The 11,591-nt window shown below is 43.6% G+C and overlaps 1 protein-coding gene and 1 pseudogene across 1 annotated transcript; both read right to left on the bottom strand.

The window, feature by feature from the left end:
- Nucleotides 1–542: 542 nt before the first annotated feature.
- Nucleotides 543–1,484, bottom strand: LOC101831291 (olfactory receptor 2T29-like). The gene has a single exon (XM_013111549.3). It carries the CDS (start codon nucleotides 1,473–1,475, stop codon nucleotides 543–545), a length of 933 nt encoding a protein of 310 aa, XP_012967003.2. The 5' UTR covers nucleotides 1,476–1,484.
- A 5,803-nt stretch (nucleotides 1,485–7,287) lies between these two features.
- LOC101831557 lies at nucleotides 7,288–7,778 on the bottom strand (annotated as a pseudogene).
- Between the last annotated feature and the right edge of the window lie 3,813 nt (nucleotides 7,779–11,591).

The raw sequence follows: 11,591 nt of genomic DNA, 5'->3' as shown, positions 1-11,591 counted from the left end.
TGTGACATATGTTATTCTTGATGTGCTCTTGAATTTTCTTGAGGACTTTTATATGTTCATCATGAAGATTGGTCTGTAGCTAGCCAGCTTGATTTCTCGCATTCCTTTGTTCATTCTTGTTTCCTTTTGTCTTTTCCTAGTTTGGGTATCAAGCTTCAAAGAATTTGTTAATTGTCTTTGTTAACTAACTGTTAACTTGACAGAGTCTTACAGTACCAGAGTCTAGATCCGATCGGCCTGTGGGCATTGTTGAGAAGGCCCAATTTACTGTGGGCAGCCCCATTCACTGGCAAATGGTCCTGGAATATATATGAAAACTATATGCATGAGCCTGTGAGTAAGACAGCATATAAATAAAGATTTTGAATGTACAAAAAGTATTTCAATGAGGTTTTTAGAATAGAGAAATAATTCTTCAAAAGGGATGGCCATGCAATGAGACATGATGGATGAGGAATAACAGCAGCTTGTGACCTAGACCAACAGATGTCTAGAGACAAGGAGAAGCAATTATTCATTCCAAATTTCTTATTTTATTGTTTTTAGAAAGAGGGTGTCACACCCAAGAATTTCTTCAGAGCCCCTGTGACGTTCTTATTCCTGAGACTATAGATTAGTGGGTTCAACAGAGGGGTTAGTATTGTGTAAAACACAGACACTACCATGTCCTTCTCAGGGGTGTGGAAGGAGACAGGGAACATATAATTATAGAGGGTAGCACCATAGAAGAGGATGACCACAGTCATGTGGGAGGAACAGGTAGCAAGGGCCTTCTTCCTGCCCTCTGCCGAGTTCATCCTGATAACTGTGAGGAGGATGGATGAATAGGAGCTTGAGATGACTGTCACAGGAATGACAAGCATGAGCACACAGCACAGGTACATGAGAGTCTCATAGAGCCAGGTGTCTGAGCAGGAGAGCTTTGTCACAGCAGGGGCCTCACAGAAGAAGTGGTTGATCTCCCTGGATCTACAAAATGGGAAGTTCATGGTGACAGGGGTAAATATGAAGCCATCCAAGGATCCCAGGAACCAACAGACAGACACCAGGAGGAGACACACCCTATGGTTCATGAGGACAGGATACTGGAGTGGATGGCAGATGGCCACATAGCGGTCATAAGACATGGTAGCCAAAAGGAAAAATTCTGAACCGGCTAGAGTCAGGTATAGAAACATCTGTATCCCACAGGCAGCAGCTGAAATCTTGTGACTTCCCAGTACCTGGTCCATGAGCATCTTTGGCACAGTGACAGAAATGTATAGCATGTCCATGAGGGATAACTGGCTGATGAAAAAGTACATGGGTGTGTGGAGGTGGGTGTCAGAGAGTATCAGGAGGATCAGGAGTGCATTCCCAGACAAGGCCATCAGGAAAACTACAAATATGACTACAGCAAGCAGAGCAGGGTGTTTGGACTGAATGAAGAATCCCACAAGGGTGAAATCTGACTGTCTGGTATAGTTGTTCATCATGGAGGTGATATTCACGGGATGATATTGCACAAACCTAGTGTGCTGATAAAGTTCCTTGACCTGTACAAAGATAATCTATGTTAAGCAATTTAAAAAATGAAGGATTCACATCTGTGGTTAGAGCCATTACAACTCAGAGTAGAGCTACCATAGTCCATGGTCATGATCTTTCCTGATGACCAGCAGTGACCTCTTTTAGTAAGTTCTTGAAATCTGCATAATTATTGACCAAAATAAACAAACAAAAAATAAAAGGCAAATGAACCTAAGCAAAAAAATAGACACATTTTAAAGAATGTCAATGAGCACAGTTATCCTTAAGAGCCATTGTATAGTTGCTTGTAATATTAACACATTATGAGATACACTCCCTTTTTCTTATTCACTGAAGAATGTGGCTTATTAAAAATAATATGGTAAGCCAGGTGGTGGTGGCATACGCCTTTAATCCCAGCACTCAGGAGGCAGAGGCAGGCGATCTCTGTGAGTTCGAGGCCGGGCTGAACCAACAGCCTCCAAAACAATACAGAGAAACCTTGTCTCGTAAAAACCAAAAAAAAATATGGTAAGATATTTTAATTTGAAAATGCATACAGCCCATTTAAAATTGAATTTGAAGTTTCTTACATGTGCTTGTTTTGATAGATAATGCTCTTTAAATACACATTCATATGATCATAGTCATATGAAAATATAGATACAACAACACAGAGAGAACATGCTTGTTCATCTAATGCTGGTTAGACTGAAATGATGGGAAGTCTCACCCTTATCTGGTCTCTACTTCTCTAAGTTCATCTCCTTACAGGGTCCACAATCAGATCTAAGCCTCAGCTTAGAAGTCCTTAAAGGACCATGTTCTGAAAATTGCCGATGGAGCAGAGAACATGGCCAGGTCCATGATGCCTTCATGACAAACATGAGACCTATGGGTGGAGGCAGACAGAGACAGACAGACAAATAGACTGAGAGATAGAAACACATATTTCCATTTTAAAAGGTTTATATGCGAAAGGAAACCTGTATCTGTTGTAAACTTGAGCTTTCCAGCGGTCACCTTAAGGTACCTGCTGACCCGGGTTATAATTGTGGACACAGTGAACAAGGACTGGAGAGGCTCTCACAGTCTCTGAGAATCCCTGAACAGCGTTTGCTAGGTGAGTGGAGGAAGAGGCAGGTGAGGGACAGGAGGTGTTCTGGGAAGGCAGTGCACTCTGTTTAGTGGAGAACACTGGTGACAAGGCACCCAGCGAGCAGTGAGATGAGGAAGCGGTGTCCACACAAGACAGGGACCAGCAGCTGGCTACCCTTATCCATGCTGTGCTGTTAATTTCATGTGAACAGCTGGGTGCACTGTTAACGCTGGGTAGTTCTAACAGTGAAGGCAGAGAAATGGAAAAGCATCATCCCAAGCCAGAAGCATCCCTGGACCACCCTGTGCTTCTATAGGGCTCACCACATTTCCTTTCTTTTCAGTGGAGAAGCTCAGGGTCTCAGGGCATCTGCCTCACATCACACAATAACCCATGGTATGAGTGCTTAGCCTATGAGTAGGCACCCAGGCAAACCTGCCTGGGTTCTATGAGAAACTCCATTTCACCAGGAATGTATAGTTTGTGTTTAGATCACCCACAGACACCTTCATATGATGAGACATGAATAAGATTAAGAAACTTATTTTGGAATTATTGTAACCCTCAAATGTTGTTCACAATTGAAGTTAAATAAATCACAAAAGAGACAATTTTGGAAAACTAATGGATGTAATATGAACACTAATAATACATAAGGAAGGGTGGGTGTGTTATCAAATGCCTGCTACAATCCTAGCACTTGTGAGACTGGGACAGGGGGATCAGCAATGAAATCAAGCCAAGTCTGGTGTGTGTGTGTGTGTGTGTGTGTGTGTGTGTGTGTGTGTGTGTGATATTGCTTCATTAGTATCTTAAATAAAAATCTCAGTAAGGAAGTACTAAAGTACTTTAGGAGAAGCTGGGTGTGGTAGTGCATGCCTTTTATTCCAGTACTGGGGAGGCCGAGGCCTATAGATCTTGTAGATCTTACAGTTCAAGGCCATCCTTGTCTACAGAGCAAGTTCTGGACAGCCAGGGCTGCACAGAGAAACCCTGTCCCTAAACACCGAGAGAGTAGAGAGAGAGAGAGAGAGAGAGAGACAGACAGACAGACAGACAGACAGACAGACAGAGACAGACAGAGACACAGAGAAAGACAGAGACAGACAGAGAGACAGGGAGAGACAGAGAGAGATAGAGAGAGATAGAGAGAGACAGAGAGACAGAGACAGAGAGACAGAGAGAGAGAGGAAGAAGAAGGCTGAATATTTTTTCCTCTGCATAAAAACAGACAGTAAATGATAAACACACCCCTTGAAGAACAAACAGCCTGTCTAGAGTCCACCCTGTGCTGTGCCTTCTCTCCTGTTGGGTCACTCACCATCAGATGCAGCAGCAGCCTGGGTCGTATGGGACAAGGGACAGCAGTTCTTTAAGTGCACAAGGAACAGGAGGCAAGTGACATCATCCCTGGCTGGACCCTGTTCATTCCTGGATATAGATGTTAATAACTGCCCTGTGGGACCTTAAAGCAGAATGTAACCAGGGCAGCCAGGGGTGGTGATGGAAACCTCTGCCACAGCCTCATTTACCTTCAGTTTTGTTAAAGTGGAAAGTCACAGACGGTATTAACAACGGCCTGGAACATCACCATCCTATGTTGTGGATTATGTGTTCAATTAGACAAAATGTGCTACACTTGTTTATGCTGTATTTGTCTAACTATGTAAAGATATCTTGCATATGTGTTAACTAAGTAAAATTAATCTGGGCTCAGAGAGGCTGTGTTAGCAACTAGTTTACAGGAAGTATCAGGCAGGAGTTTAGCCTGGGTTTTTTTAGTCTGGGTGGTGTGGAAGGAGAGAGGTTCCAGGGACATCAACTAAGAGAGAAAGTTAGCCAATGGCTATTCTAACTCTTTGAGCTCACATGTTTTTCACCCTAGTCTTTGAATCTCTAGTTTTATTAGAATGATAGAGATTTAGTTAAAGCTGCTTTTAGCAGCACCAGATCGATTCTGTTCTGGGGGAACAGAATCCACCCCCAGGCTACAACCTAAAAAGCCCAGGTGCTAGTGGTTTAAAGTGTAGCCACTGTGACAAAAGTAAAAGAGAAATTTTAAACAATAATCGTGTCCAACATGAGTCAGTTATTGTATTCCAGACCCTTGCACACTATGCAGATTTCCATTCACTCCTCAGTCCTCCTGCCTCCAGTGTGTGTGTGTGTGTGTGTGTGTGTGTGTGTGTGCATTCATATAAACTTACAGTAGTTTTTCTGATGCTTTATCTTTCATGGCTGTGGAGACCAAACCTTGGGGTTCAACCCCCCTTTCAAGGATGTTACAGACTGACCCTGAGGCCCCATCCTCCAAGTGTCATCCTGCTTCTCACCATCACTTCATCCGTGTTCTGCTGTCAGTCAGAAGCCACATTCTAAAGAAGTGCATTCAGTTAAAATGTTTATTTCATTTTAAATAGTGACTTGAAGATTATAGAATGATCTACAGGAACGAATGGCTTAGATGAAAATGTGAATATTTATATGCCATCAGCTGGACAAAAGTCGCACTTTAGAAAGTCACACCTCCACTCAAACTGCAGACATCTGTGAGGTGTAAGCTGTGTAGTAGATGATGGTGTAAAACAGGGAAGAAGATGGATCCAACTCTGCACTCTTGATGCTGCAGACAAATTGTTCTGAACTTTTTCTCAATGCTAAAGGTTTCTGATCGTGTTCCTATGTCCTGGTGGTGTTCTCAGTCCATCCTCTGGCCACACAGTGTCCTCTGCTCATTAGGTCACACTCCTGAGCTCAGCCCTCTCAGACTCCCAAGGCTTTATCTGTATATCAGAATCTTGACTCCTTCAACCTTGATTTGAGCCCAGGCCCTGTGTGGACTTTGGCAGGGTAGGGGAAAATGGGTCTCTCCCTGTTGCTCCTGGTCTGAGGCATCTGCATCAACTGCAGGTTACAGAGGCTCTGTGGGACTCCAGACTACATCCAGCACCTAAGGCCTCTGACTCAGCACTGTGAGGACATGGCTGTCTTGGGTGCTGCATGGTGTCAGGGCAGGGCCACCAGTGATTCAGAGTATTGAGCATCTAATGCACATAAAGGGACACATGCAGCTGCCAGGGTGACAGCCTTCTACCCCAATGTCTCCTGCCTGTCTGACCGATTGTCACTCCTGTGTGGCCAATGTCCTGCATGAACTTCTCCAGCTTGAAATGTGAAGACGTTGTAGAGTCCTGGAAACTGATTCATGAGGATCTTTGTTGAGAGAAATGAAAATACCGGTGTCATGAAACAATCAAAGCCTATGTAACTAATAAGTTATGAGCCATGCCCCAAAGTGATGTGTCTTGGAAATGCAACTAAACAGTGATGTCCCTTGGAAATAAGGGAAGCTGACGCACAGTGCAGTCTGCCCACACATGCATAGACCTGACAGTTGTTCCTAGGGATGCAGCGGGAAACGAGCTGTCACTGTCTGTGCATTTCACCTGCTCCTTCTGCAGAGAATTTGCTAGAAAGTCTTTCTTTATGTTCACAGTGTGGTCAGGATTTTCAGGGACCAGTGAGGTTACAAGTATCATCACATAGCTGCTTATAGCTTTAGTTATAGCAGTTAGTAAGAACAAAGAATGGCAGCTTCCTATTCTGATTCCTTCAAGTGTTCTTCCTATCACTATTTTCTCCAGTAACTGGCTCCCTCCAAATAAGAATTCAGCTGTATTTGTGCATTTTTATTTATAGAAACAAATGTTACAAGGAAGTAGCTATGAACACATTTTTAGTACAAAGAAGATTTCTATATTATATGACTTATATGTAAATTAAGATGGCTGTTTCCAGAACCGAACACTGGAAAGCAAGCTGAAGATACTCAACAGGTCACAGAAGGTCTGAGTGCCATATGTAGTGTGTAAAGATAGGCAGTAAAGATCATTAAGTAATGTTAATCCAAATTTAAAGGTCAAAGTTCAATAAAACATGTATTTAAAACGTTAGATTTATTGAAAGTTATTGATCTGCTCTTGGAAAAGTCTAAAAGGGCTACTTAGTGGACAAAAAGTGTTTCTTCTCCCCAAATATTATACAAATTTTAAAATTACCAGACCAGATTGGTGCAACTGACTTCTGGGTGTTGATGAACCCACTTGGAGCCTACTCCCAAGTAGACAGAGGAATTAAAGGGGCAGTACTTTTTATCCTAGTCCTTCAAGGGGCTGTAGAATCTCTATCAAAATGCATCACAGTTCTAGTGAGTCACCTGTCCTCTTGATCAAGTGGCCACTGGGGTACATGGAGTGGATGCTTATCAGTGTACATTCTACAATGAAGAGAGTCAATACTGAGGGACAAGTTCCCAATGCTTCCAAAGGAGGCCATGGTCAGAAAGGCCCTCACCCATCCCAAAATCTCCGCACAATTGGTAAGAGAGAGAGTAAATGTCCTGGGGGCTCCTTCCTAGTCTAAATGATCTAGGAGGCCCAGACCCTTAAGCCTTGACAGAAAAAAACATTTTTTATTTTTACTTAGGTTTTATTCATAGTCATAAACCTAACTCTGCAATCCAGCTAGATTTGGAGGGGGATGAGGAAAATATGGAACCCAAAGAATTTCAGTGAGAGCAGAGATTACAGGGCATTACGAGCAGTTGGGGTGGAGGGGGATACTCTCCTGAGCTACAGCGGGAATGGTCTGGTGGGTAAGAAGTCCGCGAGTCAGAAGAATTAGAGTTGCCCTCAGTCGGAAATGGCGATCTTGCTGGTCTTGCTGTTCCTGGACCCGAAACGCTCCATGGCCTCCACAATGTTCGTGCCTTCTTTCACCTTCCCAAAGACCACGTGCATGCTATCCAGCCACTCGGTCTTGGCAGTGCAGATAAAAAACTGGGAACCATTTGTGTTTGGTCCAGCATTTGCCATGGATAAGATGCCAGGACCTGTGTGCTTCAGAATGAATTTCTCATCCTCAATCTTCTCTCCGTAGATGGACCTGCCGCCAGTGCCATTATGATGTGTGAAGTCACCACCATGGCACACGAATCCTTGGATAATTCTGTGAAAGGTGGAACCTTTATGTCCAAATTCTTTCCCTCCAGTGCTCAGAGCTCGAAAGTTTTCTGCTGTTTTCGGAACTTTGTCTGCAAATAGCTCGAAGGAGACATGGCCCAAGGGCTCGCCATTGGCCGGATGTCGAAGAACAAGGTGGGGTTGACCATGGCTGCAGGAGGAGGCGACAGGGGACAGCGGGGTCTGCAAAGTGGGCAAAAACATTTTGTTTTGTCTATCAGTATGCTCTTAAAACAGTTAACAGGAATTGTAACCATGCGTTGGTCATAAGGTAGAGCAGCCAGAAGGTAAAATTCTGGACTGCTAATGTCATGTAGAGGAACAAACGACTGATGACAAAGGGCATGGGTGTTTGAAGGTGGGTATCAGAGTGTACAGAAGGATCAGGAGGGCATTGCCAGACAAGGCCATCAGGAAAACCACAAATATGACCACAGCAAGAAGAGCAGGCTGCTTGAACTAAGTGAAGAATTCCACCAGTGTGAAAACTGACTGTCCAGTGTAGCTGCTAATTGAAATGATGATGGCAACTAAGAATGCTTTGGGGGTGAGAGTCACGTGACCCTAGGAATGCATGGTCAGTAATGTGTTCATCAGCCTGACTGTGCCAGCAGAGGGGGGATTCTGGGCCTGGAGAGCTGAGGGTTATAAATTCCCTGTGTGTAAGAAAATTTCAGAGCAGAATTCATATCAACATTTAGAACCATGATAACTCCTAGTGAAATTGCCACATTTCAGGGTGCTGAAGTATCTAGGTCACTTACAGTGTCATTTATCCAGAAAACCACAGTCTGCAGGATCACTGTTCTAAAATACCACAAACCAGTGCACCCAAAGGGAAATCAAACTTATTTTGAGGATTTATTTCAACCTGAGCTGTGAACCAAGTCTGACCGTCTATTGGCTAAACATACAACTTGGACTTTTAAACACCTCAGAGATATAATCCATACGATGATTACCCAGAAAAGGAATTGAAAATAATGTGGCAAAATTCATCTGAGACACGTGAAACCCCTTTATCCTGAGGATCATGTGACACTGAGAGATTCTGGTATTTTGGAGTGGCCTCATCTCTCATGTTGGTCCCATTGATCAGGAAGACCATAAGCAGAGGACCCCACTCATTGGCCCGACCCAACCATTGGTCCAGCCATCCCTCAGGCATCCAGGCCTCTGAGCACTCTACTAAAAGGAGAAGAAGAATATCAGTCTGTATTTGGCCAAAATTAAATGAAATAATGAGTAGTCTTAGCATAATGACAGATTCAAACAGACTGTTGCACACATATTAGTTCACGAGCAAGAACTTTTCTCAAGAACTGCCATGTTAATACGCATTAATTGTCACTGGATTGTGAAATGTGTAACTGGTTCTCAGTGTGAGCATCTCTTCACACATTCATGAATTTGTGTTCAACAAATATCAACTGGTCTCTCTCATCTGTGAATCTTAGTGTTGAATCTTTCAATTTGTGTGTTTAATTTGCAAATCTGCAGAATACAGGAGACTGGGGAGTGCTGATTGGTGGGAAGGGAGACAAAGATCTTAGGGATAGGGGAGAGTAGAATACAGTGGCACAAAGGACAGAGGAATGACGGGGAAGGAATGTGAAGTGGGGAAAGGGATGAGAGCAAGGACAGAAAAGGGAACATCGAACTCTAAGGATGTTTGAAAAGGCCGTATGAAAAGGCTTGCTAGTCTTCTTTATGTATTCATAGGGATGTACGTGCTCTACCCAAGAGATATGGCTCCCAGAAGCTATGGACTGCACAATAGCTCAGTGCCAGGTGTCAGGTATCTGTTATTGACTTGTTCCTCAAGCATGTCCTGGAGACCCTCCAAACTACACAGGCTGGTGCCATTGCTCTTGGTCACCTCCTAGACCTTGATGGTAAGACCTTGTTGCAGAAGACACCACACATAGTGTTAATAGACATGGGAAAATCAAGTTAGTGATGACCAGGAAGTGTTCTCCCTGCTGGCTAGCTTTCACAGTGTCAGGAGCTGCCTTGTAGACAAGTGCTGACTTTTCTGTTCCCAAAGTCTACATGGCAGCTCATGGGACAAGGAAAGCCATTAGCAGGGAGAAAGGTGAATACAGCTCTGTTTCTGTATACGAGTGACCACAATGTGCAGACTCTTAAGACTATGAATTTTGTCCAGGTGACTGTAATACATTTACATTTTTCACTAAAGACATCTGTACTTGTAGATTGTTCTATAATTTTCATGTCACTATTTACAATGAAACTAGCATTTAAGTTCCATGGAGCTCTGAAGAACATGGCTTGTGACTGACCACATAGCACAGGGATGCTGCAATAGTGAGAGGACAAGATGGCAGAGAGCGATGGGACCTCTGGGTCAGTCTGTTGGGCACTAGTAAGGGGCAGTGCCAGTGCCTACGTAGCTGAGAGTCCACACCTCTGAAAAACAACTGGAAGTTTATTTACACACACACACACACACACACACACACACAGGACATGGGGAAAGAGAGATAGAAAGAGAGAGAGAGACAGAGAGAGAGAGAGAGACAGAGACAGAGAGAGAGAGAATCAGAGAGACAGAGAATGAAAACAATCCAAATGCTTTGGCCATGTATTACTTGACTTATCTATTTCACACTTGATATTTATGTACAGTGTGCAAATTTCAGATCATTTAATTCTGATTACAATTACACTTCTACTAATCTGGGAGAATGAAAACAGCACAAGGACAAAACCACAGCTGTGTAATGGAGACGTCTCTCAGCTTTTTTCTTTTTAGCTCTATTAATTACATCTTCTAAGTCTCCAAGGAACATTGTTGACAAAAACCTACCACACCAGCCCTTAATGAGCAGAGTCCACCCAGGGATGACATCACTCCCTCCTATCCCTTGTGCTCTTAAACAGCCACTGCTCCTTGACCCACATGTCCAAGGCTGCCAGCAGCATCTGGGGTGAGTTTGAGCTGAGGGGAGACTGCACAGCACACATTGTTATCAACTTCACATCTGCTCTCTGAAACTTCTAGTAGTTCCTAACTGTAAGCCTTTGGTTTTCCTCTATCTTTTTTATTCTGTGCAGAAAAGAACATGTAATTTCTCTCAAAACGTTCAAGTACTATTCACTTAATGCAACAAACTTACCGTGTTTTAAATTCAGCTATTTAAAATAACATGCATGCTGCCTTCTCAACTAATCTTATGGTGTTCACTAGCAGTCATGGAACTGCAAGCTTACAGAGTGTCACAATGACACCAAGAATTACATGCTCATCCCATGTTTTCAATGATGAGAGCAGCAGGGCATTGTCTGGACTGAACTGCAGACACCAGAAGGAAATGGGATTTCCAAGGGAACTGAGGAAGGGGCTTCCTCACCGTCCCCTAGCACAGTGACATGTGCATCCTCTGTCAGTTGGCTGTTTCATCTTAGGTTCACACTCTGAAATCTGAGTTTTCCTCTGAAGGTGAAGGAAATGAGGTGAGTAACTGGGTCTCCTGGGGAGATGTGCTGTAGGACGGTTTCAGAACAGACTCTGGTGCTGTAGGTGACCCAGTGTGACGCTGACCTGGCTGTCCACACGAGATGCAAACTGGAGAGCTGGAACAGGACTGACCAGGCTGCAATACCCACGTGTTCCTCAGATACTATGATCTTGTCCTCCTGTTGTCCTATGTGTCTTGATACCAGAAACTCCCTTTTGACACAAGGTATTACTGAGTTGACCTGCACATCCCCCAAATTTCTTATGACCTCCATGCTCCCTATTGTCTAGGTTTCTATATGTGGTGGCCACTGACCTGGTCTGAGATATTCTATGTCCACATATAAACCAAACAGTTTCCATTCTCTGCATTCCTTTGGAATGCTTAAATATGTCTGCCAAAGAAGCTTGGTTAGAAAGGAAATCTGCCTGTCTATCTGTGGTTCTATTCATTATCTCTCTATATGTCTTTCCACCCTTC

This window comes from Mesocricetus auratus, unplaced genomic scaffold, assembly GCF_017639785.1.
Source record: "Mesocricetus auratus isolate SY011 unplaced genomic scaffold, BCM_Maur_2.0 Super-Scaffold_100007, whole genome shotgun sequence".
In the NCBI taxonomy this organism is placed as follows: Eukaryota; Metazoa; Chordata; class Mammalia; order Rodentia; family Cricetidae; genus Mesocricetus; species Mesocricetus auratus.
Note: the sequence above shows the minus strand (reverse complement) of the source record. Positions and strands in the feature narration are given on the sequence as shown.